This window comes from Colletes gigas, unplaced genomic scaffold, assembly GCF_013123115.1.
Source record: "Colletes gigas isolate AHSC1104 unplaced genomic scaffold, ASM1312311v1 Colletes_gigas_Sc00017, whole genome shotgun sequence".
Lineage (NCBI taxonomy): Eukaryota > Metazoa > Arthropoda > Insecta > Hymenoptera > Colletidae > Colletes > Colletes gigas.
Genome location: NW_025106646.1, coordinates 4,438,197 through 4,466,074, shown reverse-complemented (window position 1 = coordinate 4,466,074; position 27,878 = coordinate 4,438,197). Strand labels below are relative to the sequence as shown.

At 31.4% G+C, this 27,878-nt stretch overlaps 6 protein-coding genes across 11 annotated transcripts; 3 read left to right on the top strand and 3 right to left on the bottom strand.

Annotated features, from left to right (window-relative positions):
• Window positions 1-716: 716 nt before the first annotated feature.
• LOC122400386 (sprouty-related, EVH1 domain-containing protein 1) lies at window positions 717-9,486 on the bottom strand. 3 transcript variants are annotated; one of them, XM_043401834.1, is made up of 6 exons: window positions 9,084-9,486; window positions 7,989-8,313; window positions 6,539-6,707; window positions 6,235-6,296; window positions 5,617-6,170; window positions 717-2,855 (listed from the first exon to the last, which is right to left on the bottom strand). In XM_043401834.1, the coding sequence occupies exons 1-6, from the start codon at window positions 9,101-9,103 to the stop codon at window positions 2,843-2,845; spliced, it is 1,143 nt and encodes a 380-aa protein (XP_043257769.1). In that variant the 5' UTR covers window positions 9,104-9,486; the 3' UTR covers window positions 717-2,842. The 3 variants fall into 3 exon arrangements, with proteins under 3 accessions (XP_043257769.1, XP_043257767.1, XP_043257768.1); XM_043401832.1 differs by lacking the exon at window positions 717-2,855 and adding an exon at window positions 4,718-5,400; XM_043401833.1 differs by lacking the exon at window positions 717-2,855 and adding an exon at window positions 4,718-5,400 and having other exon boundaries at window positions 6,235-6,260.
• Window positions 9,487-11,196: 1,710 nt separating this feature from the next.
• On the top strand, window positions 11,197-12,939 carry LOC122400349 (cyclin-C). The gene is made up of 5 exons (XM_043401766.1): window positions 11,197-11,620; window positions 11,692-11,798; window positions 11,982-12,188; window positions 12,259-12,510; window positions 12,588-12,939. The coding sequence occupies exons 1-5, from the start codon at window positions 11,589-11,591 to the stop codon at window positions 12,788-12,790; spliced, it is 801 nt and encodes a 266-aa protein (XP_043257701.1). The 5' UTR covers window positions 11,197-11,588; the 3' UTR covers window positions 12,791-12,939.
• Window positions 12,940-13,207: 268 nt separating this feature from the next.
• On the bottom strand, window positions 13,208-15,537 carry LOC122400348 (general transcription factor IIH subunit 4). 2 transcript variants are annotated; one of them, XM_043401763.1, is made up of 6 exons: window positions 14,671-15,537; window positions 14,279-14,484; window positions 14,024-14,197; window positions 13,859-13,945; window positions 13,568-13,783; window positions 13,208-13,464 (listed from the first exon to the last, which is right to left on the bottom strand). In XM_043401763.1, exons 1-6 carry the CDS (start codon window positions 15,307-15,309, stop codon window positions 13,383-13,385), a joined length of 1,404 nt encoding a protein of 467 aa, XP_043257698.1. In that variant the 5' UTR covers window positions 15,310-15,537; the 3' UTR covers window positions 13,208-13,382. The 2 variants fall into 2 exon arrangements, with proteins under 2 accessions (XP_043257698.1, XP_043257699.1); XM_043401764.1 differs by lacking the exon at window positions 13,208-13,464 and having other exon boundaries at window positions 13,617-13,773.
• Window positions 15,538-16,293: 756 nt separating this feature from the next.
• Window positions 16,294-23,252, top strand: LOC122400331 (cleavage and polyadenylation specificity factor subunit 1). 2 transcript variants are annotated; one of them, XM_043401729.1, is made up of 20 exons: window positions 16,294-16,526; window positions 16,769-16,983; window positions 17,229-17,536; window positions 17,614-17,864; window positions 17,970-18,151; window positions 18,557-18,841; window positions 18,912-19,085; window positions 19,170-19,307; window positions 19,608-19,757; window positions 19,844-20,005; window positions 20,079-20,314; window positions 20,441-20,651; window positions 20,778-20,944; window positions 21,018-21,261; window positions 21,330-21,515; window positions 21,602-21,850; window positions 22,069-22,398; window positions 22,470-22,743; window positions 22,833-22,962; window positions 23,041-23,252. In XM_043401729.1, exons 1-20 carry the CDS (start codon window positions 16,358-16,360, stop codon window positions 23,225-23,227), a joined length of 4,248 nt encoding a protein of 1,415 aa, XP_043257664.1. In that variant the 5' UTR covers window positions 16,294-16,357; the 3' UTR covers window positions 23,228-23,252. The 2 variants fall into 2 exon arrangements, with proteins under 2 accessions (XP_043257664.1, XP_043257665.1); XM_043401730.1 differs by lacking the exons at window positions 22,833-22,962; window positions 23,041-23,252 and having other exon boundaries at window positions 22,528-22,684.
• A 435-nt stretch (window positions 23,253-23,687) lies between these two features.
• Window positions 23,688-25,639, top strand: LOC122400321 (dynein regulatory complex protein 8-like). Its single transcript, XM_043401714.1, has 4 exons — window positions 23,688-23,712; window positions 24,135-24,375; window positions 24,923-25,133; window positions 25,508-25,639. Exons 1-4 carry the CDS (start codon window positions 23,688-23,690, stop codon window positions 25,637-25,639), a joined length of 609 nt encoding a protein of 202 aa, XP_043257649.1.
• A 189-nt stretch (window positions 25,640-25,828) lies between these two features.
• Window positions 25,829-27,726, bottom strand: LOC122400379 (delta(3,5)-Delta(2,4)-dienoyl-CoA isomerase, mitochondrial). Of its 2 annotated transcripts, none has more exons than XM_043401817.1 (7): window positions 27,519-27,726; window positions 27,334-27,454; window positions 27,169-27,257; window positions 26,777-26,904; window positions 26,413-26,693; window positions 26,172-26,298; window positions 25,829-26,088 (listed from the first exon to the last, which is right to left on the bottom strand). In XM_043401817.1, the coding sequence occupies exons 1-7, from the start codon at window positions 27,568-27,570 to the stop codon at window positions 25,990-25,992; spliced, it is 897 nt and encodes a 298-aa protein (XP_043257752.1). In that variant the 5' UTR covers window positions 27,571-27,726; the 3' UTR covers window positions 25,829-25,989. The 2 variants fall into 2 exon arrangements, with proteins under 2 accessions (XP_043257752.1, XP_043257753.1); XM_043401818.1 differs by having other exon boundaries at window positions 27,334-27,451.
• Between the last annotated feature and the right edge of the window lie 152 nt (window positions 27,727-27,878).

Sequence of the window (27,878 nt, the reverse complement as noted above, 5' to 3'; positions counted from 1 at the left end):
ACTACAGCTAAAAATATTTATCTACATAAAAAATAAATATAGCTGTAAAAATAACATTATCTTCACTATTCTCCCAATACAGAAAATAGTGTGATCTATTTGTGTATACATAAATACTTTACTACCTGTTGAATATATAATCTGTAAAAAAAGAATATGGCATTGGATATATTAATATTTATCTAAAGAAGCCATTGCATCTCTATTCTGTGTGCAAATTTTATAGAATATTATTTATAATTGATCTGCAAATTAAAACTAACAAATATAATTATATATTTAAATTCTAAAAGATAAAATTCTCTTAACATTATTTCATGATAGTTATTTATAAGTAGATAAAAAAAGTTATTGAGCTTAGGGGATAAGTATTAGAAATATTATTAACTATATTCATAAAGTAACTAACTCGCAAAGATAAACATAAAACCGACTATGCTAACACAGTTTTTAAACATTTAGCTATGTCACATAACATTACGAAACGGTAATTATAATAAAGAATCAAAAAGCATTATTCTAAATTAAATAAAAAGAGAATTAAATATATTGTACATTATACGTGAAATATTCTAAATGTGCTTTCTAAAGAAATTACATCTCTTGTACAGATTTATAAAATCTGTACGTACAATGTATAAAATTTCGAGAAAAATGAAATTTGGTGTAAAAAGATTGTTTCGATTTAAAAATGAACTAAAAATACATCCCTATCATTGGACTAGAAACATAGGACATAACAAAATTTATTGAACAATAATATAGATTTGTTGTCTTCCACAATGTTTATATATGTTTCTAAAATATTTCATACTCTTGTTTTTTTTAATAACTAAATGTCTGCAGGAAGATTGAATGTTCAGTGAATCAAGTTATTTAGTAATTAATTTACATTGCTATTTTAAAGCTGCATCACGTTGTACCATCTATTGATTATAAATTGTATTTTAAAAATAATGTAAAAGCTGTCTACTACATTTATAACATGATCATTGGGTCATCTACAGTGGCATCTTAAAAGACTTGATTGAAAATTGTAATTAGATCTTCTGAATTAATATTAGTAGTCATGTATACTGAGCAAAAAAAAACAGCTATACTCTTATGATACACTTAATTGGTCATAGCATCTTAATAAATTCAGATATAACTTCCTTTCAATTAAAATTTAAATATACAATTCAGATCCATCAAGTGCATGAAACTCTAAAAAGTCATATATTGTGGCTTACAAAACTGACAATAAAGAGAAAAAACATAATTATATTTTACTCTCCTCGTTTTCGAAATAACTAATATAGTACTCCTTTCGCGTTGTCAAAGATCATTGCATTTAGAATAAGAAAAAAGAAACCTTCACATTCTTTTGTAATTTTTTTTCTTAGTAGAGAATAATAATTAAGAATTTAGCATAGATAAACGTAAAAGAGGCGATAGGAAAGTAATAGTGGAGCCGAATAAGCAGACAAAAGTGTTGCAGAAGAGCTTAAACAGATTCGTAGATAAAAAATGAAACATTTTGAGCAATGCCAAAAGCGACAGTAAGCAGATTAAGATTTTTGATAAATAGGATGACGACAACGAACAGGGCGAAGATAGTTTGGACTCTATAAATGAGTAAGAAATAAATGGACAAATAGGTATTATAAATTTATATACTTTGTGCTTGTACACGTTTGTAAAACATGTTCAAACGTGATTTGTACTGAATGCGATTATACAATTTCGTCCTGGAAGAACACTGGACTTTTTAATTTCTTTAAATAATATAAAGAAAGAGGAAGACAATTTGTGGCCTTATCACAAAATACTGAAACCAAACGATCCAGTACTCGACACAGAAGCGGGACAGAAAGGATGACGGAGCTAAAACACAAGTTTAATAACATTAGCTAAATAAATAACCAACACAAAGGAATTGGCCCTTGAAGTTGCGGCACTGGTACATGCCTTGTACTTGTTTCTGTCGTTAGACGGAAAACTTTATGCCAGCGACCTATCCAAATATCAATTTATCGGACGCACTGAGACTGAGGATGTGACGGTTAACAACGAAAAAGTGCATATTCCAAAGAATCAGTGGAAATTCCCACAGTGTAAGCTGACCATTGTCCCTTTAGATATCGCCATATCTATGGGGGCAATAAGAACATTGAAACGGATATCCAAACCTTCAACTATTCCGGCATAGATAGCAATTGGACCAAGGTGCCGGTGAGAAACATCTTTCTGGCAAACTCATCGCTCATACCCTACTTAGTTAGCTTTATGGATAGCAATTTGTGGGCAGGGTGCATAGGATGGCATAGCGGGATAACCTGGCGAGACTAAAACTGGGAAACGACCAGAATTAACAGCTACACCTTCATGCCGGTCATAAATAGTGTGAGCATTCCGGGACCTAAGAAAATACTATTGGTACTGTTAGACTGCGCCTATCAAAGTACATCCTCATTAGTAAACATTGAAGGAGCACAAATCTCCGTGTTCATCAGGCAAGACGGATACGCTGCGGCTTCTTTTACCGAGCTGTGGCAGCAATGGTTTACTAATACTAATATCGACAATATGATTAGAGACACTCACTCTGCTCTATTGGAGTTGTGTTCCTACATTGCCGTTGGGGATGTCTGCGGTACGGCAATATCGCTAGCGGTTGAGCTGGCATGGTACGTGGAGACCCGGACTGCTGGCAGAATTTGATATCACTACTCAGAGTTACATCACAGACTCGCTCTAGTGATGTTGGACACTAGCGGGCGGCACAATTGACACAAAGAACGGGAAAGTAAAATCTTCAGAGGCCCATGTGATTGACATGACTACAGATTCACAGATGGTATCAGATGATCCAGCTACTAGGAAAAAAATGTTTGGGTTTAATTTCGTTGGTTTGACGCCATTACACAGATTTTCCACTGGAATAGTTAGAACACAGCACAAGTACATATACAAAGATGTTAGAAATAAGGACGGCGCGGATTACCGACAGATCCGTGAAGTGCACGTTGTGTGATCCGCAGCGACATCGTCCTTCCTGATCCCCTCACTATTAGCAGTTTTTTTACAGAAGGTTGTAGAGTACGGGATGATCAACCTGCTCTAAGTGTGTTAGGAGAATTTTTAACAGGAGGCCAATAGGGGCAGCGGTGACAGCGGGAACGTCAGTAGCTGCTCAAGCTGCCAAAGACTTGCAAAGAGCGACAAAACACAGACCGGAACCGACACCAGTTATCCGGGTTGACGAGGTGGTGACAGAAAGTGTTGTCACTCAGTGACAGAACCAAACATGCAGACCATACTTAGCGCATAGACATCGAATCAAGCCAATATCTGATCCGGTTTCGAGCGATATCAAAACTGATATGTCGATTTGTATTGTTTCTCTTGGTATTGGTCTAAGTAAGGATATTAAAAATTTGGTCCATAATGCTAAATAGTATGTTGTCCCTCTTTCCTTCTCCTAAACTAATATTCAAGTGACTTGTATCAATTACCTTTTCGGTTTGAAAAAGATGAGGGAAAGCGAAAGTTAAATTCTGGCTGATAATAAAGAATGTACAATAAGATCGATAATAAGCAGAATTATTGCTAAAAACCAACTGCGTCCTTCTTTCAAAAGCATCTTAATTTTCTAAACATTCAAATGGTGTGCAGATCATTCAATTATTGTAGAATACATAGAATAAAATGATCTATTAATTATTAATAAACTTAGAAAAATAATTAAGAATACACATAGATGTAAATTAGAATTTTCTTAACAATAGTAAATATATATGTTACAGGACTATAATACATTATAGAATAGAAATTTCGATTTGTAAACAATCCACTGCATTCTATAAAAAGCAAAAAATCAAATATGCATAAATTTTTCTTCAATATAGGTACATGTTTACAATAATGTAAAACTCATTTTATCATTCAGTTTAATACTGAAAATATATTTCAATCTGCGGTAAGCCTCAAACTAATAATATATGTGTATTATTAAAGATTCTTAAACTTATCTTCATTGTGCATGAAGTAACAATAAGATTGATCGTACTGAAAGTACCATGCTAGTAAATACTGATATTATTTAGCATTTAACATTATGCCAACATAGTAGCATAAGAAATTCCATTTAACGGATAAATGACTATATAAATATTAATGATATTTTAAAAATAGAAAGAGCACAATACAAAGGTACCTTAAAAACAAAGTTGCAATAGATAACAACAAAAAATTATTCACTACATACAAACATTCACCGTCATTCCTGAATGACTGTATATGATTTCTTTGAATAACATGATACAATTTTTAACATCAATTTTGATACTTATTTGTGAATGTGCAACTAGCTTTTTCAACCAGTTTTACTAATTACTGAAACGATTAAATCCTTCATCTTTGCCTGTCAAATACCTAAGGATAAAAGATAAACATACATTTTGTATATAATTTGTAATTGAAACAAATTAACTCAATTTTTTCTAAAAAAATTATATAAAAGAGTATAGTACAAATATTGTCGACACTGGGTTAGAATATAAAGATATAAAAACTTTCATCAAAAAAATGAAAGAGAATCCAAATAATACATTTTATAGTGACAAAATTTCATCACTTTGAATTTTACAAGAAAAAAAAAAAAATACACAAGAAAAATTAATAAATAATATCTTTAATTTACATATGATAAAATAAAAATTTCTATAATCGTGTAGCAAACAGTTGTTTTTCTATTGTAAAAATCTTCACACAAAGCAGAAACTAACTTCCAAACTAGAAATAAACAATTTTGCATGTTTTATTTCTTCACTGAATTCTCACAGTGTGCACCATGTATCACAAATAGTTGGTCAGTCCAGATACTGTTATTATGGACCAATCATTCAGAGTATACTAAATGAAGTTCATTCTCAAATTGTTTAATGTACACATGTGACTAAATAATGCATTTTGCTAATAAAATATACAAAATGTATGGAATATACATGGTATTAGGACTAAATGCAATAATTTGTGCTCGTATTTTTTTCTGTCTTTTGCTGTTTTTTTAACAAATTATTTCAGAGATGACGTTGATGGATAAGTGCATGTACTGGAAGCCGTCTGCCCCTTTGATACCTCTGACAACGACCCATACTCAAATCATGACATTCGTATACATTGGCTACAGCACCACGTGACGAAGAAAAGTTAGCTGATTCAACCAAGTATGAAGCAGAGATATCAAAGGGTTCCTCCAGTTATTCCATCGGATGGTGACGTCCTCCACACATTCCGCAGGACGTGCCACACCAATGTACAGCTCTGAGTGGAGGATAAATCCACAAGCAAGGAACGATCAGTGAAAATAATGCCAAACCAAACCACCTGCGTCCACATCCTTCTTCTGTGCTACAACTGCACAATTTAATGTTCATTTATAATGTATTCTTAATTGTCTACTAGTAACATTCCCAAAAATAAACAGTAACGATTTAGTTATCAATCAAATGTTGAATACATTATAAATATCAAGAACCTGTATTTTGAACTCTCTTTACCATAAAGCTGAGGAAATAGCTCCAACGAATTAAATAAAATTAATCAAAAAATCAGTTTGTATATTTTACTCACCTGCAAGGATTCTGGGAAAAATCACCGTCAGCGTCACTCATACAGTGGTACAACATGCCCTGAGCACACGAGAGACACGAAATTTTTGCGATTCCACGTTTAATAGGATCAGGAGCGTATTCACAAGATCCTCTAGGATTGTTCTGTTCTGTATACAGCTCTTGGCAATGTTTACATTGTAATCGAACATTACGTTTCATAGTATTTTTAGCAGGTTGAGATACTATAATATCCGGCTTCTTCAATGAACTGCCGGTATTATGTCTATCTAATCGATCTCCTTTATGATCATCAATAATGGGATATAAATATTCATGATTAAGCGATGTGAGCTGCACATAAGGATAGTTATCTGATCCAACATCTGCAGTCGATGCCAAAGGATGTTGCGATGGCGGTACTTTTATAGATGATCCACCACCAATGTAATGAATAGATTTGTGCGAATCAGGAATATCTGAACTCTGGGAATGATAATTGGGCACTCGAACTATGCCGTGAGGTGTATCAGATGATGGACGTGGTTCTGGTGGTTCCACAGGTAAGTTCAAAGTCTATAAAATGAATTTAATTTTATTTGTATTATTTATATTCTTTTTACCTTTATTTAATACATACCATGAAAACATCCTCATCACCAGCATCTAATGTATTACCGCATAATGTTGAATTAGCCAACCCTATATCATAAACAAAATTTTATCAGATAATTACACGCAACAAGAGGTTCATGATTCTATGACGAAATACATATTTAAAAGAGTCTAGCATTCTTACCATTTGCACATTCCATAAAAAGTAGCAGCAAAATGATAAGTAAATTATTGGAACGTAAAGAGAAGTTAATTAAAAACGATTATTTTATGCTATTATTGCTTAATCTAAGGATATGAAAGATGATATGACTAAAATAATGATCTACCTTCTAATAATTCTTCAACAGCTGTACGAACACCTTTATCAAAAGCTCTTGCATCAGCAGCTGTTTGAAACGTCAGTCCAAACCTTTTCTCTCCTGTCCTCCAGTGATGAAAAGTTGGCATTACCTTATTGTATTCAAAATCTTTTTTAATTGTACAGCTAAGAACAACCTGTAAGAAAATAACACTATCGAAATGACTGACTAAACTATAAGATACAACATTAAGATAATTATTCAGAATGGGAAGCACCTCACCAAATTCAATGATTTTCAAATGCATTATAAAACTCGATATTCTAAACAAGTTTTTCTTATACATATAATCTTCGCTCGGCTTTAGTTTTCAAGATATTTGTAAAATTCTGTCGATACTTTACTATACAAAACAATAGAGTTAGGTTAAGTTAGGTTAGGTTAACGAGAAGAAAACTAACCAAACTCTAAATCATCTCATAAAAGCTAATACTACCAAAACAGTATCAGTTTTTACGAATTAGTTTAAAGTTGAATTTTTTGTCGCCGCCGGCAGGCGTAACACAGGCAGGTGTAACACAGAATTTTACAAATATCTCGAAAACTAAATCGATTGTGAACCGCTGATGTGTTTATAAAAACAGTAGATAAGCGGCCGCCGGCACTCTCGCACACACTGCTGCGACTGCGTACGTATAAGTCAAATTCAACGTAATGATACAAACAGAATTTTACAAATATCTTGGAAATTAAAGTCGAGCGAGGGTTATACATATATGTATATAAAAAAGATTTGTTCAGAATGTTAAGTTCTATAACATAATTGACAATTATCGAAATTGGTGAGACACCTCCTACACTGAATAATTATCAACATTAACATTAATAATAAATGTTTTGAGCAATTATGAATGGATTTTTAGCACTGGTTTAAAAACAAATATTTTGAACTTTATACTAAACTTGATTGAATAAGTTCAATTAAAATCAAAAAACACAGAAGAAAATAACTGTAAAGAATAATTTGTGCCATTCAAAAACTGCAATAATTCTAACAATTCAAGCCATACAAAGGCTACAATGATTTTCCTTTTTAAATAAAGGTTGAATTGTCTGAGACTGAATTTTCCCTCCAAGACAGTTTTAGATGATTTCCAGAGTAGTTTCTTAATGATGTAATATCCCAAAATGCGATGAGTGCAATTTGCAGACAATACTCTGCAAGATACCACATAAAGAATCCATTTTTACTATGTGTGGGTTTATGATGCATCAATTGCCATTGAGAGCAATATAGTTAGACTGTCTTTATGGGGAAGAGACTGATATTTTTAGCCAACCCTGAATGTTTAGAAAATACATACAAACCACAAAAACATGAAGGACAGTCTCAAAAATGGCATTGTCTCGTGTTGTCTGCAACATAAACCCAGTCAAATGCTCTTATATAAACTTTAACAATAATTATGTATATTACTGATTGATCTGTGATCCGTTTTCCATAAATAAGATACTCGTGCCTCTTCTTAGTTGCACCAGGCGGGGAACTGCTCGAAGATCCATGACTTTGGGAAGTAGCGACAGCTGTAGTTGATACAGAGTGCGTAGAGTTGGTAATAGAGGGTATGACAGTCGAAGTAGAAATACCAGATCCATTGGCATTATTAGACTGGTGCCCACCCGAAGTAGCTCTTCGTCTAACCGAAACATTTGCTAAACCACCACCACTTAAAGGAACCCAACCACCGGAACTATCGTCCCTTGTCATTACCTGGGCACGTACCCTCACCAGATAGTTACCACTGAAAGTGAAATGTCAAAGAATTAATATTATAAATTGACAAATGTCAATCCAATATTATATTTTTAGTAGCAACATACTTATTAAACTATTTAAGAAACTATTTAAGAAGATGATGCATATTGTCATTTGATGCGGAATCTAATCAAACGTTTTTTATTGCGAGAAAAATCAATAAAATATTTTAATATCAAACAAACATTGCATGCTTATATATATGAATGAAATGAAACATATATGAGAAATAAAATTTTATTAACGATTTCACGCTTAGCGAGAAACTTAAAAATCGGCGTAGCGTAAAAATTGTATCAATAATTGTCTAAAAACGCGCAAGACCGATATGTACGTGAAGCCAAAGAATCCCTGTTATACACAACGAGATAGCAGATGTTACGCGCTGACATCGATTTAATGAATGAACGGTCACCCTTACACGAACACAGGATAACACACCAACACTCCAACCGAAATCATACGTTACATGTGTAAATTTTTACAGACGCCCAAAGAGCGTGACACATCTCGTAGAGGGAGAGAATTATTTCGGGGGTTGAGGAAAATTCGAGAGACGTGAAACGTGTTGACTGATACACATCGAAAATGTTGACAGGAGATGAGGTAGGGACGAGATCGGGCAGAACTGTCAGGTACAGCATTACAAACGTGATATCGAAGAGAGCGAAGGAGTTAAGCCATAGGCACGGACATTTCAGGTTTCGGGACGGAACAATCGCCGGAAAGTATTACAGGCGTTACAGTATTACTTACTCCTCTGACGCCTCTGTCATGGTTCGAACTGTCGAAGCCTTTACTCAATGCCCACCTTTTCCCACACTTCACCATTTTCGTTGCATTGAAAAGACATTCGGCCGCGATTCTGTTTATGGAGCTTTTTTAGGCTAGTGCCAACCACAGGAAGCGCCCCAGTCCTCCTCCCTCTCGCATTCCCCGTAGAGTTCATCCCCACGCCCGACTCGAACCCACAGTCCACGCCTGCTCCCTTTAGCTTTACCGACCGTCGCTTTCGTTTCGAAAACATCTTTTCTTCTGCATATTATCCAAGAAACTTTCGTAAATTGACACACCGATCATTCTATCCGTATATAATCGTACCGCGTAATCTCTTTGATCCCGATTTTCGGCTAAAATCACGGAAAAAATAGCGGGCGAAACTCGCGCACCGACGTTCATGCCACGAGCCTGACTGACTATACGGTAGCTATCGACTCTTTTACAATGAAAGCTACCGGTCTGCGCAACAGGATTCATTCATCGATGCTACCCATACAGCCTTGTTAATAATTAAGCGCGCTACGTCTCTATGGCGGACAATGCACATAACTACTCGTAATCCTGCAAAATTATTTAATCGAATCATTGTTTAAAACAATATTATATATTTTATTTAGAAAGAAAATCATTTTTTTATACAAATTAGTGTATAATCTAATTATATGATTTTCTTATAAGCATCGAATACTCGATTTCTAATTCGTTATCGAAGTACGCTGTTTAGAAAAACGTGTCTTATACACTAATTTATTATGAAATATAGTTATGTATTTCAAATGTATTTTTACAACTGTCCTTACTCTCTGTTTTATATATTTATGTAGTTATAAATTTTTATGTAAATACTATGAATTTCATATTTGTTAGATTATATTTATTTTGTTATTTCAGATACGTGTGATTAATTAACATGGATATACAATTTGCTAACGTACTTAGTGGATGTTCGGTTATTTATTCAGTATTTTATAGAAGCAGTATTGACTTTATTATTTCTATCGGCTCGTGTATACTTATTTAAACATGTCCCTGAACGTGGAGCATACATTTTCCGGTACATTTATTCGGCCGATATTAAGTTGTAATTATGGATCGATAATAGCGCAAATTGTTATTAAAAATAAACTATACTGGTTTGTTTTAAAACGGTAAATATTCTGTTATATATACGTAAGGCTACAAATAAAATCGTGCTACATATTATAATTATTTAAATCGTTACAGTTTTCGTAAATAAAATTTAAAAGAACGATCGAATAATTTTAAATGCTCGTACGCCTAATAAAATTATAAAATAATTCAAACAATAATAATTCTTGAAACAACGAAAAACAACAATATTTATTTATATCTTATGTTTGTTCATTGGATAATTGATCTTTTAAAATTATATTCAATTAATTAGTTTTCAAAGGTGAAACTTATAAACAATTTAAATAAATATATCATAAAATATCGCTTATATTACAATTGAAAGATGGTGAAATTTTAATAACAATTTTAAACACTGTTTTCACAAAATTTGCCAAGTATGATTCGTAATCGATAAGTGTTGACCATGAACATTAATATATTGCTTCATTCTTATCCTCCCACGCATAGAAAGAAACATTGATCCATATTTTTCTTCGACTAGGTCATTTCCTATCTACATACATGTTTTGCATATCATGTGTATTATATTTCATATATTTTATTACGAAAATATACTAGTGAAATTATTTGAATATATTCAATGGAAAATAAGTATAGTGAGATGTAAATACATCAGGGGTTGAAGATGGTATCACACTCGAGCGTTAAAGTCAAAGTGTTCTGCATAATTTTTGGACAACAGCAGATTAAGAATCAGGATATATCGAAAGGTGTAAATGTTACGAACCTATGTAGCCATGTGCGTTTCTATGATTAGTGACAAAAAGAACATATTTTATGATTTGTACCTTCAAAAATACCTCTGCATACCCGCTTGTGTAAGCTACAAATATCTCATACATACTATATGACATATATTATATTTAATATATAAAAATTTATATTTCTACTGGGTATCATTATGTTCGCATAAATATACATCTTACCATAAGTATCTCCAGTTATTATTGCAAAATTTCCACTATAATTCTAGACTTATTAAAAGTTTGTTCTTAGCAAATCAAATAGCTGTACACATAGGGAAATTTGAAGCCATAACCGAGGAAGAAAATTACTTGTAACCTATAAACAGTCATCTTCAAATCGACGAAACTCGGCAAAAGATTTTTAAAGAAAACATATATCTAAATAATAATCATCAATGTATAAACAGTGACTGGTTATACACTGATGTCTGCAAAAAATTATATTAAATATGACCATGTAATAACTAAAATAAATACAATTTTAATGGATGAATATAAAACAGATTATACCAAAATTTGGAAATAATTAAAAAGCGGTCTGAAACTATTTATTGTTGCAAATAATTAATTTGACAATAATATGGCTGGCAATTTTTGGCAAAGTTCACATCAGTAAGACACATTCATAAAATTCAACTTCACGATTTCATTTTATACAACAATCAAATACTTTATATTTTTAGTCAACAATGGCTTTTAGATAAACAAGACTTAGTACGAGAACGACAACATGATCTTTCACTTTTAACGGAAGAAGAATATCAGAAACTGTTCATATTTTTCTCAAATCGTAAGTTAAACGTCCCATCTCTCAATTAATCGAATAATATAATTAATATATGTTATCAATATACTTAACATTATTATTATGAAATTCAGTTTATTCATTTCTTAACCATGACTAAAATATAACTATATGTATTTATATGCGCGTTCAAGCAAACAATACAAAAGTCTGATATTTTTTTTTTAGTGATACAAGTGTTAGGTGAACAATTAAAACTAAGACAACAAGTTATAGCTACAGCAACTGTTTATTTTAAAAGATTTTATGCCCGCAATAGTTTGAAATGTATAGATCCCTTGTTATTAGCACCTACATCAGTTTTTTTGGCTTCCAAGGTAGAAGAATTTGGAGTTATTTCTAATACCAGGTTAATTACAACTTGCCAAACTGTAGGTATGTAATTAATTACTCTATTTAGTGAATTAAGAAGAATACACTAATTTATGTGATATTATTTTTACAGTAAAAAATAAATTCAATTATGCCTACTCGCAAGAATTTCCTTACCGTACAAATCATATTTTGGAATGTGAATTTTATCTTTTGGAACATTTAGATTGTTGTTTAATAGTATATCAACCATATCGTCCATTATTGACTCTTATTCAAGATGTTGGCCCAGATGATCAATTATTATCACTTGCGTGGCGTATAATTAATGATAGTCTACGAACAGATGTTTGTCTATTATATCCACCATATCAAATAGCTATTGGTAAGACAATATAAATAAATAATTTAAACTTTGCTGTGTACAAAAATCATATGTTATATTAACGGATATATTTATAGGATGTTTACAAATAGCTTGTGTTGTACTACAAAAAGATCTGAAATCTTGGTTTGCTGAACTAAATGCTGATATGGAAAAAATTCAAGAAATCGCACGTTATATCATCAATTTATATGAACTGTGGAAAACATACGATGAGAAAAAAGAAATTCAAAGTTTATTGTCTAAAATGCCAAAACCAAAAGCAGCACCACAGCGCTGACATCAAGCTCTATTATCCTCCAATATTTGGGATTGATATCAAAATATCCTATAACAAAGACATTTTTATTTTACTGAATATGTTTATACTAGTGATAAATTGATACAATTTATAATTAAGCAATTTTATAGTAACAATATAATTTTGTTTTTCACATCATTTTTAATTAAGCAATCTATTGTAAAAAATTTTTAAATACATTGTATATTTTATGTATTTAGGATAAAATTTTCTAAATTGATTTCATTAATCTGAAAATAAATATAGAAACATAATTTATTTATCATGTATAAGTTGGAAAAATTTATAGTTATATGATTAAAATAAAAAATTATTTTCCTTTCCAAATACATTACAACACACTTATTTTTTTAACAATTCACTTTACTTTCGACAAAAGTATATTTATTAGCGACGGCAACATTAAATCGAACTATAACGCCTTGTTGATCTATAACATTATATTTCATAATCACTTATATTACATATCTTAAAATTGAAAAAATACAATGTAATATTAAAGACGAAATTGTACTAGAAAGTATTTGTTAGTGATCATATTTCAATATTTTTCTTAGGTATTCGCGTTCCACTAACCGGAGCCTTTAGAATATCGTTTCCAAAACTTTTTTACATCATCATGGCCCGCTTTTGTAACAACCATAGTTCGTTTTCTAAATAAGTAAAATATTAAATAGTATACACGTTTATATACATTTTTAAATTTATTATGTCTTGGAAAAAATAAAATAAAAATATTCATTTTGAAAAACGTACCTTTCACTTTGCCAAATTAATACTCCAGTAGAAAGCGCATGATCTCTAAGCACTTCAAAGTCAGTTTGGGAAAGAAACTGACTATATAAAACTCCTTCACTAAATATAAATCTGTTTCTCTCATTCTCCCATAATTTAATTTGATCTACTATAGTAGGAGGTAAAACCGGAGGACCTACCTCTATCATTTTACTATGAGCATGTTGCTGCAAATAACTGTTGATATAGCAAAATGCAAATTAACTATTTTCTTTTATACTTTTATACTTAAAATTACTTCATGTGACATACCCTACAATTTGCACAGCAGTAATTCCACTCTTTAAAGCTTGACGTACAGAATCTCTTGTTAATATTGATACAACTAAATTTGGAAACCTAGAAACAAACATTCTTGCAAATATTGTAATACAATTATGAAATGATGTAAAATATTTAAACATTTTTATATCATACCTGTATAACATTTCACAAAATAAACCGAGTAAGGCAACTTGCAAATTTGAATTAGTATAAGCATATACTCTGTAATTTGTTTCAACAACGATATAACCCTCTTTCTCTGGGTCCCTAGATAGTGGCTTGTTTTGTCCAGTAGCAATATTTAATGCTAATCGTGTAGGATAAAATCTAAAAGTAAATATAAAATATATTGGTTTTATTGGTATCAGATTACTCGATATATTCTATTGAAAGCATATACTACTTTACCGCCCAGCTTTACGTTTTCGTTGATAAACAAGTCCAAATTCTCGTAAATGTTGTAAAAATGTTAATAAACCTTCAGACATTCCTTCTGTACTGTAATCTTTACCGAGTGTTGAAAAATTTAGTTGAAAGAGAAAAGTAAGGCACTCGACTAAATCAAGTCCTCTTGCTTCTATTGTATCCAAGTATTGCAAAATAAAATACCACACCTGGAATAAATTTTTTAATTAACAAAAGTCAAATAAAAATGCATGCTTATGGAAACAAAGGTTGCAGCATGGAGTTGACTGCTTTTGGAACCTCCAAATGGAGAATTACTTCGTTTTGTACAATTACTATGTTACAACTAGCAGTAAAATAATACAAAGGACCAATAGTTAATCATATTTAAATACCTGCGATGCAGTTTCTAATAGCAAAAATTGAAAACCAGCTTGTGTAATAACTGGACTTCCATCAGCTTCGTCTCGTTTCATTAAACCAGCATGCAAAAGAATTCTAACAGCATCAGCTGATATACCTTCTTGTTGCTGCGAACCGACCATATAATGTAAAACGCATTCCCATCTTTCTAATGCGTATGAATCTAAAAACGTAACGTCTCTAGGTTTATTATCAGTTTCCATTTGATTCGACATTGTCCATGGTTTTCCACCTCCCAGTAGAACAATTTTCAAGTTCTTTTTAAATGTAGTATTTAAAATCCAGCCAGGTAATCCTCCTGGTATAGATGCTTCTTTCCATACATTTAATTCGTTTAATATCGAAACTACCTTTTGATGTTCTTCAAAATGAAGCTTAGAACACCAAGAAGCAATAACTGCTTGAGGCACTGGCTGTTCAACAAACAACAATCGCATAACATAATGTTTTGCTATAACAGGCAATTCACGAAACACAGCTAAACAAATTGGCGGGTTATGATACAATTTGTTCAATACATCGGCTGGACGTGATTTTAAATACTCTTGAAGATTTTTGCATTGCAATCCAGTGGGTCGTAACAAATTCTTTCCAGTTATCGTATTTGACATAATTTTGTATATTTAGTAATAGATCATGTATAACATCGAGCACTTTTCGTAGGTGTATTTAAATTATTATAATCAACGGAATACCTTTTATTTGTATTTAACTTTTTCTTACAAATAATAATATAAATTATCTGAACGAATTCTATGCGTAATATTACATGTTAAGTAAATATTACACTGTACACAGTATTTACAAAGGTAATTTTTAAACTTTCATTCCTCGATCGTTCAATGCATTCGCGGCACTTGCCACTGTACTACTACTACTCAACTCAATTGCTTAATACTCAATACCAATAATACCATTATAGTAAGCACACCATAATTCATAAAATATATAGAACATATACACAAGTTCATTTCTGTGTGTTAACCCCTAAGTACAAAAACAATATTGCTACCCTTATTAATTTAATTTCTTTTTCTCAATAATGGAAGATGAACAAAATAAATTAAAAATATAAAAAATAAAAAAATTACTTCCCAGTTGTATTATGATTACTGAGGCATCCTGTATGTATATGGTACAATTCAAGCCAAACGCATTAAAGAAATGGATTTGGAACTATTAATTAATCTTATAGAACAAAGACCCACTATATGAAATAAATCAAGAGAAAAGAATTATGTGTCATTAATGTGAAAAGAAATATGTACATACAAAAAAGATACATATAATCATTTATTAATATTATTTAAATTCTACGTTTTCGTGTATAAATAATATTAGTACAGAATTTAAAGAAAATTAAAATATAATTGTTTTCGACATAACAATTAAACAATTTATCGTTAATTTGCAACAAATGATTTAGGGATGATGTATTACCACAGCCGACTCTAGTAGAGTCGGCTGTGGTATTACTATACAGTACTGCTTAAGAATTGGGTATAGTGTATTTTTAATTTTGATATTGGTATATTATATCACATGGCGTATAGAACAACAAACTTCAAATAAGAATTGTACAGAGTACAGAATTTTCTGTGTATACTAACCTTTACGGAATATGACTGTGATTTATAACAATTAAGAGTACAATTCACAATGTATTCGATATGTAAAAGTACTCATCCCGCTACGGGAGTCGAACATGCAATTACATGTTATTTCTTTAATCGTTCGGAAAAATGTCTTGTAGTGGCCGGTGCAAATATTATCAGAGTATTTTGTTTAATACCTGATGTGGATATAACAAAGAGAGAAAAGTATACAGGTACGTAGGTTGTTTATCTGCTATTTATTAATCCTTAAACGACACACCAGTGTCAGAATTTATTAGTTCTATATTACAAATATTCCTTTTTAGCGTGCTTTTGGTTAAACATAACATCACATTTCGTATATTTTTTTACATTACACAATATTATTGTCTTTAATAATTTAGTGTAAATTAAAAATGAAGTCTTAAAATGTACTTTTTAATAAACAAATTTGTCAACATTTTTCTTGATTCAGAATCACGCCCACCAAAAATGAAATTGGAATGCTTATCTCAATACACTTTACATGGAAACGTAATGTCGATGCAAGCTGTGGCTCTTGTTGGGTCTCAAAGAGATTCTCTCCTATTAAGCTTTCGTGATGCAAAATTATCTGTCGTAGAATATGATCAAGATACACATGATCTCAGAACAGTATCATTACATTATTTTGAAGAGGAAGAAATAAGGGTAATACACTCTTGCTAATCTCAATGTAGTTAATCCAGATATTACTATAGATACTTTGGTAAAGTTTGTAATTTAAAAAGTAATTTGATTCTTAATACTAGATACATCATTAAGGTTTCTATTTAAATATATTATAAGTTTTCTATTTGTTAAAACTCTATTGTTGAATTTTTTAAACGTATGATGTCTCTTGACGTAGGAAGTACGTAAGAAAGACAATATGATACATTTATTTATTCCTTTAGGATGGATGGACAAATCATCATCATATTCCTATTGTTAGGGTAGATCCTGAAGGAAGATGCGCAGTAATGTTAATATATGGTCGAAAACTAGTTGTACTGCCTTTTAAAAAAGATCCAAGTCTTGATGATGGAGATCTATTAGATAATTCAAAAGCAACATCTAATAAAACTCCCATATTGTCATCATATATGATAGTCTTAAAATGTTTAGAGGAAAAAATGGACAATATAATAGATTTACAATTTTTACATGGTTATTATGAACCAACATTATTAATATTGTATGAACCAGTGAGGACATTTTCAGGGTAAGTTGTATGTTTTCTAATGTAGTTTGTTCCATTGAGAGGTATCAACATGTAACTAATATAATATAAAATTGTAGGCGTATTGCAGTTAGACAAGATACTTGTGCAATGGTTGCAATATCATTAAACATTCAACAGAGGGTACATCCCATAATTTGGTCTGTATCAAATTTACCATTCGACTGTTATCAAGCAGTACCAGTAAAGAAACCACTTGGTGGAACTTTAATTATGGCAGTTAATTCTCTCATTTACTTAAATCAAAGCATACCACCTTATGGTGTTTCTTTAAATAACTTAGCAGAAACCAGTACAAATTTTCCATTAAGTTAGTATTAAATAATATGTTTAATATATGCATTATCCAGAAACATGATACATATTACTTAGATATTAACATATTTAAATTCGTTCATAAGTTTTGTAATTACAGAACCGCAAGAAGGAGTAAAAATAAGTCTAGAAGGTTCTCAAGTTGCATTTATATCATCAGATCGATTAGTAATTTCTTTAAAGAGTGGAGAATTATATGTATTATCTTTGTTTGCCGATAGCATGCGTTCAGTGAGAGGATTTCATTTTGACAAAGCTGCAGCAAGTGTTTTAACTTCATGTGTAAGTATATAAAAAATAAATTTTATTTGATTTATACATATATGAGATTTAAGGCTTTCGCGGCTTGAGTTTATACTCGAATTCATGGCTTTCGGATGGCTGCCACGTCTATCTTCAGCAATTTGCTTTAGAGCTGGAGGCTCTGGTTTGAGGCCTCCTGTTTTTCAGAAGAAATAGAAATAGATCAGCTGATCTATTAAAATTCCGCTGATTGGCTGATGCATCGTTCCGAACGAATACCCACAGCTAATAAGGACTTCCGAAAATCAGGAGACCTCAAACCAGAGCTTCCAGTTCTGAAGATGCAAATTGCAAATTGCTGAAGATAAATGCTGACATCCATCCGGAAGCCACGAACCCGAGAACAATTAATTTATGCTTATAGATGTAAAATTTAATTTGTAGGTGTGTATGTGTGAAGATAATTACCTCTTTTTGGGATCACGTCTTGGTAATTCACTTTTATTAAGATTTATTGAAAAAGAATCAGAAAATTTACAAAATACGTATGAAAACGAAATAACAATCGAAGAAGATGAAACTGAAGAAACTCCCGCAAAAAAAATAAAACAAGATTTTATAGGAGATTGGATGGCATCTGATGTATTGGACATAAAAGATCCAGAAGAACTAGAAGTGTATGGAAGTGAAACGCACACTTCCATCCAGATCACATCATACATATTTGAGGTATTTACATAAAAAAATGCATTGCAATAAAAATAAAAATTGATTTCGTTATTCGATTAAACTTTTACAGGTGTGTGATAGTTTACTAAATATTGGACCATGCGGGAATATATCTATGGGTGAACCAGCTTTTTTATCTGAAGAATTTTCACACAGTCACGACCCTGATGTCGAACTTGTCACAACTTCAGGATATGGTAAAAATGGTGCACTTTGTGTCCTTCAATGTGCAATTCGACCCCAGGTGATTGTTTCACATTTTAATTTCGAATTAGAAATTTTGCAATTACTCACAATCATCTAATAAAAATATTTTTTTATGAAACAGGTTGTAACTACATTCGAGTTACCAGGGTGTGAAGACATGTGGACAGTTATTGGTACATTAAATATTGACGAACAAGTGAGGCCTGAAGCAGAAGGATCCCATGCTTTTTTGATTTTAAGCCAAGAAGATTCAACAATGGTATTGTGCATTTTATATTTATCTAATGTTATTGTTTCTAAGAAGAAACATCTTTGTAGGTTTATAAAGTGGTGAAAGATAAGGGATACGTATTTTTTTAGCAATGATAACTCTAATTGAAGAGATACAATGTGATATAAATTACTAAATTATGTTTAACTTAAGTTGTCGCCGCTAAAGAATACGTACTTATTATTTTTGGTTGCTCTACAAATGTTTCATCAAAATCGAATAGAAGAACTCTTCACTTATGTTTCTTGTAAGTATAATATGTATTATTTAACATTGTAATGTGTCTAGATATTACAAACTGGTCAAGAAATTAATGAAGTAGATCAAAGTGGATTCAGTACGCAGGGAAGCACAGTATTTGCTGGAAATCTTGGTGCAAATAGGTATATAGTACAAGTTACTCAAATGGGTGTACGTCTTTTACAAGGAATTGAGCAGGTACCTCTAATACTGATACGATAAATGACTACTTGTGCGCATATTTATGCAAAAATCTTATATAGCTTTATGTGTTACAATTATAGATCCAACATATGCCTATAGATCTTGGATGTCCAATTGTACACGCAAGTTGTGCAGATCCTTATGTAACGTTACTTTCGGAAGATGGACAAGTTATGTTATTGACTCTTAGAGAAGGGCGTGGAACTGCAAAATTACACGCCCAAGCAGCTAATCTATTATTTGTAAATTAATAATTTTATTAAAACATTTACTACTTGTTATTTCTAATTTAAATTTACCGAACTTAAATTTTAGCGACCTCAAATAGAAGCATTATGCGCTTACAGAGATGTTAGTGGAATATTTACAACACAATTACCTGAAAACGTAGAAGACGAAGTACCTGAAGAAGAACATAATATAGAGGAACCACCGGTAGTTGCCAATATCGACAACGAAGATGATCTTCTCTATGGTGATGCACCAGCCTTTCAAATGCCTGCACCATCGCTTACTAAAGTATCTGAGGGATCATCGAAAAAAGCTCCTTGGTAATTTTTTACATTTACAATTTATTCTATGTATAATTTAAATATTTAAAGTAATACAATTATCTTTTTTTTTTTTCTTTATAAAAAAATAGATAAAATTGTATAATGATTAAATATTTTTAACAGGTGGCAAAAGCATTTGCAAGAGATAAAGCCAACATATTGGTTATTAGTATACAGAGATAGCGGAACGTTAGAAATTTATTCTCTTCCTGATTTACGCTTATCTTACCTTATTCGTAATTTTGGATATGGTCAATATGTATTACACGATAGCATGGAATCTACAACGTTGCAAACAGCAACTGTTAACGAAATTCCCAATCCTGAAATGCAGGTAAATAAAAGGTCCAGACTTTTAATAAATAAACTATGCTTCTTTGAATGTGCTATAATATTTGAATAACTTTAATATTAGTTATAATAATAAATATATATTTTTTATGAAAATGTACTGTTACAGGTGCGTGAAATTTTAATAGTAGCATTAGGTCATCACGGAAATAGACCAATGCTTTTAGTAAGACTAGACTCGGAACTTCAAATTTATCAAGCGTATAGATATCCAAAGGGCCACTTAAAATTACGATTTAAGAAATTAGATCACGGCATAATACCAGGACAATTAAAGTATAGAATTCTTTTTCTTAAATCTCAATATTTTTATTTTTAGCAAGTTATAAATTGGCATTTTATTTTATAGGCTAACACCGAAAGATGAAGATATGCCTACAATGAATGAGACTCGACATTGTATGATGCGTTACTTCAGTAATATTGCTGGGTATAATGGTGTATTTATCTGCAGTGATTATCCTCATTGGATATTTCTCACAGGACGTGGCGAATTACGTACTCACCCAATGGGTATCGACGGTCCTGTTACATCCTTCGCGCCTTTTAATAATATAAATTGTCCACAAGGTTTTCTCTATTTCAATAGAAAGGTATTATTATTGTTATTATTAAAATCAAATTGGAAACTAAATATGTACTTTAATGATTTAATTTCTAGGAAGAATTAAGGATATGTGTTTTACCAACTCATTTATCGTACGATGCACCGTGGCCTGTTAGAAAAGTGCCACTGAGATGTACGCCACATTTTGTCACATATCATCTTGAAAGTAAAACTTACTGTGTTATAACGAGTATAGCCGAACCACTTAAAAGTTATTATAGATTCAATGGTGAAGATAAGGTACGAACTTAAGAAATAATAGTACTATTTTTAAAGTAATAGCAACACTTTTGTTGCTACAATTTTCTTCTTCCTTTTACTTTAAGGAATTTACCGAAGAAGAACGATCAGAAAGATTTATTTACCCTTCGCAAGAACAATTTTCGATAGTGTTGTTCTCACCTGTTTCTTGGGAAACTATACCCAATACTAAAATTGAACTTGATCAATGGGAACATGCAACTTGTCTAAAAAATGTTTCCTTGGCTTATGAAGGAACTCGATCTGGTTTGAAGGGATACATAGTAGTAGGAACAAATTATAACTATGGTGAAGATATTACAAGCAGAGGAAGGGTACGTCTTACTTTCGAATTTACAATGAGTACAGTATAAAATCGTTAAAAACGCATTATCGACTACACGTTAGAAATGTTAGGAATGAAAATAATCGCACGGAATTGTGTTTATCCTACGTTATAACTTATTCTCCGATCCCTACCCGTGCGTTCCTAACGAACTTTTACTGTATATGTTAATACGACTACAATTTTAATTTTGACATTATTTTGTAGATACTTATATTTGATATAATTGAAGTTGTACCTGAACCTGGTCAGCCATTAACGAAAAATAGATTCAAACAGATTTATGCAAAAGAACAAAAAGGTCCAATAACTGCTATCACACAAGTATCAGGATTTCTAGTCTCAGCCGTTGGACAAAAAATATATATTTGGCAATTAAAGGATAATGACCTTGTTGGGGTTGCTTTTATAGATACACAAATTTACATTCACCAAATGTTAAGCATCAAAAGCTTAATTTTAATAGCCGATGTATATAAATCGATTAGTTTATTAAGATTTCAAGAAGAGTATAGAACGTTATCTCTCGTCAGTAGAGTAAGTTTAAGTTCAGTTGTAACTGCACGTTCTTACCGTAGAAAAGTAAAAATAAAAATACACCTTTTTAGGATTTTAGACCGGCAGAAGTATATACTATTGAATACTTAATCGATAATACTAATTTAGGATTTCTTGTGGCCGATGGTGAAAGCAATGTAGCTTTATTTATGTATCAACCGGAATCGAGAGAAAGTCTTGGAGGACAAAAATTAATTAGAAAAGCTGATTTCCATTTAGGTCAGAAAATAAATACGTTCTTCCGTATAAAAAGCAAACTTTCAGATCCGGCAAATGATAAGAAATACTTTTCTGGTGCGGATAAAAGACACGTTACTATGTATGGTAAGCAGAATTTAAAAAGTAACGAAAAATGTAAACACGAACTCGGTGAAATTTGTAAGTAAATTTACGTTAATTGTATTTTGTATTAGCAACTTTGGATGGCAGTCTTGGTTATATTTTACCTGTACCAGAAAAAACATACCGAAGATTACTCATGTTACAAAATGTTTTGGTAACACATATTTGTCACATTGCTGGATTGAACCCCAAAGCTTATCGGTAATTATCTCGACTAAAATAATTATATATTATGATCAACGTTACAAATATTCTCTGCAATTATTTTGCTTTTTTCAGTACTTACAAAAGCTATGTTCGAACTCAAGGAAATCCTGCAAGGGGTATTATTGATGGTGATCTAGTTTGGCGCTATCTCTATTTACCCAACAATGAAAAAATAGATGTGGCCAAAAAGATTGGAACGCGTGTGCAAGAAATAATAGAAGACCTTACCGAGATAGATCGACAAACAGCTCATTTTTAAAATCGTGCCTTTCCACCATTCCATACAGAAGAAATATTTCTTTTTTTAAATACTATTTCCTAAATATCGAAACGTGTCATCAAGAGAATATTTCTTCTATTTTAAATAAAAATAACTTCTCATGCTCGTATTATTTACATGTAATCATAAATCTAATGCGTTTTAGTATTTTTTCATCAAATGAGAAAACCTGAAGTGTGAATACAAATCAATCTGAACAGTGTAGATATATATGTATGTTAATTAGAATGAATTTTGTACAAATAAAAAATCTATTGTCGATTCTTTAATTTGCTAAATTCACAAGTTATTTTATATTGTAGTAACATACATAACATTCATTTAAAAAATAAATTTTTATAAAGACTGAAATATATAAACTTTTATCAAGTTGTCTAGAGACCATCGCATAATAAAGGAAATATACGTTAAAATTGATTTTGCCATGCATTCGGTATCAATGTACGAATCCGTTCGAGCATCAAGTATTCTTTCGAGACGATTAACGAGACGTGAAACTCTACGTATGTATTAAAATTTTACGTGCATATATGGAACATTGCGAATTATTAATATTAATATCATAACTAAGCGTTATTACTGTAAAGAAAAAATAAATTTTATACGTGCGTATCGAAACGTACATTCTTACTTTAAACTATATTGATCAAACAATTACAAACCGGATATAACCAGTCAGTTAGCATGAGTGTAATGTAAATTCTACGGATTTACTTAAAAGTAGCTAATACGATTGAGTCAATGTAAAGCGATACTGCGGGACAGAGTAAATATATTGATTGATTGTTCCTTTTTATAACATTTTTTCTACAATTTCAAATTTATAAATTTTTATACAAATATTTACTACGTACTTTCGCGCTTATTTATATTTTTTTCTGTACAGTGTCTGCGTTGGAACCATCACCTTTAGAGAAAAGGCTTTGCGAGGCATTCGATGTGTTTGATACTGCAAAAGTCGGTGAAATAGATGTTAGTGATTTAGGAACTATTATCAGAGCATTAGGATGTGTCATTACCGAAGCAGAATTGCAAGAGATACAAGTTGAAGTGGAAGATGTAGCAAACAATTGTGTACCATTAAACAGATTCCTAGAATATATGTGCAAAGCTATAAACGAACGCAAGTTAGATATTTGCAAACTTCAATTTTATTAACTCTCCAGCGGACGTGCCCCTGTAAACAGAGTACAGTCCTCCGTTGACTTGAACCTCGTGGAAGGAATGCGGGAGAAGTAGAAGGGATACACGTATTCCCACGTACACATTGATCTCTAGCTCGCTATTCGTCGCGGCAGTTACACACACATATGGACTACCTAAGAGCAAAGGAGCGAAATAGATAAATGGGCGGTCCGACTCCCCTTGCTCCTGTGTCGTCCCGCGAGACTTCAAGTCAGCGGAGCACTGTACGCGATTTAGTCTTTCGTTAAAAAATTTTTTTTCCTGTGATCGGATTTCGGATTTTTTTCTATTCCTCGTCTGAAGATTTTTCTACTTATACGACCCAAAAATTAAAATTTCATAACATCAACGTCGCGTATACGAAGTACAAAAAAAGGCGCTCGTTTTGCTATAAAAAGCGCATCTGTTGGAGGGTTGAGAAATTATAACTAAGATATTTACTTTTTTTTATGATTTTATTTAAAACTGTGATTTTAATTTTTTGCCTAGATTTAAGCCAGCCGAACCGGAGGATTTGTTAAAAGCATTTCAATTATTAGATCCTGAAAATCGGGGATATATTATGCGCGATGTTTTAGAAAAAGCAATGATGGAAATTGGAGAACCATTTTCAGAAGAAGAAATAGCTGATATGATGGCCATTGCGTGTGATCCACAAACAAAAAAAATCAATTACGAACATTACATTAATATGCTAATTGTACGTATTGCATACTTTTTTTTTAGTATATATGCAAACCTTTATTTCTTTACTACAGAAACGATTACTAATACATTGACTACTCATACCTGAAATCATGAATACGATTTCGAACATTCAAAAAGACGATGACATTTTCATAATAAATATTCTACTCTCCTTTCTAAGTACTAATATATTCATTATTGCTTTTATAAAGTAGCTACAAATTACAGTTTAAAAAATTTGTTAGATTATTGTACAAGCAGTATTTTTTCTCTGTTTGGTGGAGTTCTAAGTCAAAATCGTCTTAAAACGCATGTAGGTCAGCGAACAATTAACGTGTTAAAATTAGTGAATATTACATATAGAACACTTTCAAATATCATTTATAGGTGAAAATACCTAATGAAATCAATGTATATTCTATTGTCGATAAAATGGACATTGCTCTATTAGAAGCTATGCCGAAAAAACGTAGATTGGAAAGCCTTCTTCAGAGCTTTCAGGACATTAAACTTACTTGAAAAATATGAATGATTTCGTGATTATTCGAAGTAATGCTGTTCAGTGAAGAAAATACCGTTAACGAAGAAAATTTGTTAGTATCAATATGTTTTTAGAAATATTTTAAATATTTTTTTATTATTCTTTTAACAATCAATATAATGTATAAAAATAAGAGTTTTTAAATTCTCTGAATATATATTGTGCGCGTGTGTACATACAAATTTATATATAGTAAAGCGTAATAAATACAAACTTGCTCATTGCGTTGCATTGATTTCCATTATTGCACGAATCTTAATACTTGTAAAAATGTTTAGTCCCGTTTTCTGGAATTACCAAGGTTCTACTGAATATATAAATTTATGTTTTATAATTTTGCAAAAACTGGAGGTTCAGATTTAGCAGCTTGTGACATGGAAGCATTTAGAAAGTCCTCGCTTTGTAACATAGCTTGATTATACATAGCCTATTAATGTAATTAAAAAAAATGTATTTATACTTATATAACAATAATTATATTATTATAGGTGGAATAATATTGGTGCTTACAATATGATTAAGACCCTCTTGGACAGAATGATCTCTCGAGTAAATTAAATTTAATTTTGCACCTTGTACTGCAACTGGACTTTTACTTGCTATCTCTTCTGCAAGTTTCATTGTACCTGTCAGTAAGCTAAAAGAAATAGAAAGAATTTTTAATTTGGTAAATTATACCTAAAGATTAAAGTAAAATTTGTTAAAAGTACTGCTACATATTATTTGCATAAAATATGAGAAACTTTTCTACCTTTCTTGATTATCAAATAACTGACTAACAAAACCATACTGCAATGCCTCGGAAGCAGTAAATTTCCTTCCGGTATACACAAGTTCTCTGACTAAGCTGTCGGAACCTATAATTTTTGGAAATCTTTGCAATGTACCCACATCAGCAGCCATACCCACATCAACTTCTTTGATCTGGAACCATGCATCTGAGGAACAATATCGAATATCTGCTGCTGATATCATATCTAAACCGGCTCCGATACATGCACCATGTATAGCTGCGATCACAGGTTTTGGACACTAAAGGATAATTTTATGAAAACTGAAATATAATTTGAATAAACTCAGAATTATAAATATTAAAATTATAATTAATAAGTGACCTCTTCTATAGCATTAAAGCTATTTTGATATCCTTTTATATATAGTTCTAAAACTTTACATCTTCGTGCAATGTCTTCGTGTTTAGCTACTTCAGTTCCTAATTGCATTAGATTGCTAATGTCAATACCTACAAAATTTATTGTACTTTATTTTTGAATTATTTATTTATTGAATAAAACGTTCATTAAATAATGGTAAATTTCCATTACAGCATCAATCACAAATATAAATTATATATACTACCTTGTTATCTATAGGAGTAATTTGGAATACAGAGATATTGCGAATAAGAATTAATCGTACAAACAACATTGTGATATAGTTGATTTACATGGATGTTCAACTTATGTTCAGGCTCTATTTTCAATTCATTTTAAAAATAATGATGTACCTGCGCAAAATGCTTTACCAGCTCCTGCAAGAATTATGACTCTGCACTCTGGATTCGTTGCTAATTCGTCAAAACAATTTTTGAATTCTCTGCATAGCCATTAAATAAATAATATTAAATATTTTAAATAATATTTATTAATCACAGTTTAATATAAATACATACTTCCACATAGTATCATTTATAGCATTAAGTTTTTGTGGTCTATTCATTTCTACCACATAAATAAACTCTTTTGGTACTGATATTTTTAGCATACTATAATTCATTTTACAATATTGCACTGCTGGGAAAAACAACACTTTTAATAAAATACAATGCTCGGTAAAAATAGTAGAAAAGTTTCTTACGTGTCTTTGTTGTACTCGTTAAAAAATGACGTCTAATTAGATTTAAAGCCATTGTTGCTAACAGTTAAATTCAATGTAAGAAATGAAAGAAATAATTGCTTCCTTTGTATATTTATATGTTCCATATACGAAAAATATAAAATAAATTAAGTATAAAATTAAAAAACACCTAGATTACGCTTTAATGTTTTACAATGATAAAGTAGGTACGTCAATCGATTCCATAGTCTAATTACAGTAGTGCCCCCATAAGCAACCTGCATTTTTGCCCACTTAAATGTCCGCGGTTATCCCCACCAAGTGTTAGAAGCCAAACGGCTTCGACATCGAGCGCGTCGAGCGTAACTTGACGAGTCTTTA

Coding starts and splice junctions, on each gene's coding strand:
- LOC122400348 (XM_043401763.1), bottom strand. CDS start 15,309: ATGTCAAATACGATAACTGGAAAGAATTTGTTACGACCCACTGGATTG. Junction 14,198..14,278: donor CGAAAACGTAAAGCTGGGCG/GTAAAGTAGTAT, acceptor ATTTACTTTTAG/ATTTTATCCTACACGATTAG. Junction 13,946..14,023: donor TTTTGTGAAATGTTATACAG/GTATGATATAAA, acceptor GTTTGTTTCTAG/GTTTCCAAATTTAGTTGTAT.
- LOC122400379 (XM_043401817.1), bottom strand. CDS start 27,570: ATGGCTTTAAATCTAATTAGACGTCATTTTTTAACGAGTACAACAAAG. Junction 27,258..27,333: donor ATAAATGATACTATGTGGAA/GTATGTATTTAT, acceptor ATGGCTATGCAG/AGAATTCAAAAATTGTTTTG. Junction 26,299..26,412: donor TTATTTGATAATCAAGAAAG/GTAGAAAAGTTT, acceptor TATTTCTTTTAG/CTTACTGACAGGTACAATGA.
- LOC122400331 (XM_043401729.1), top strand. CDS start 16,358: ATGTATTCGATATGTAAAAGTACTCATCCCGCTACGGGAGTCGAACAT. Junction 18,152..18,556: donor CAAGTGTTTTAACTTCATGT/GTAAGTATATAA, acceptor TTTAATTTGTAG/GTGTGTATGTGTGAAGATAA. Junction 18,842..18,911: donor TCACATCATACATATTTGAG/GTATTTACATAA, acceptor AAACTTTTACAG/GTGTGTGATAGTTTACTAAA.
- LOC122400321 (XM_043401714.1), top strand. CDS start 23,688: ATGTACGAATCCGTTCGAGCATCAA. Junction 24,376..24,922: donor AAAGCTATAAACGAACGCAA/GTTAGATATTTG, acceptor TTTTTTGCCTAG/ATTTAAGCCAGCCGAACCGG. Junction 25,134..25,507: donor ATTACATTAATATGCTAATT/GTACGTATTGCA, acceptor TATCATTTATAG/GTGAAAATACCTAATGAAAT.
- LOC122400349 (XM_043401766.1), top strand. CDS start 11,589: ATGGCTGGCAATTTTTGGCAAAGTTCACATCA. Junction 11,621..11,691: donor TTTTGGCAAAGTTCACATCA/GTAAGACACATT, acceptor TTATATTTTTAG/TCAACAATGGCTTTTAGATA. Junction 11,799..11,981: donor GTTCATATTTTTCTCAAATC/GTAAGTTAAACG, acceptor TTTTTTTTTTAG/TGATACAAGTGTTAGGTGAA.
- LOC122400386 (XM_043401832.1), bottom strand. CDS start 9,103: ATGACAGAGGCGTCAGAGGA. Junction 8,314..9,083: donor ATGACAGAGGCGTCAGAGGA/GTAAGTAATACT, acceptor TTTCACTTTCAG/TGGTAACTATCTGGTGAGGG. Junction 5,401..5,616: donor TTTTCCCAGAATCCTTGCAG/GTGAGTAAAATA, acceptor TAAATTGTGCAG/TTGTAGCACAGAAGAAGGAT.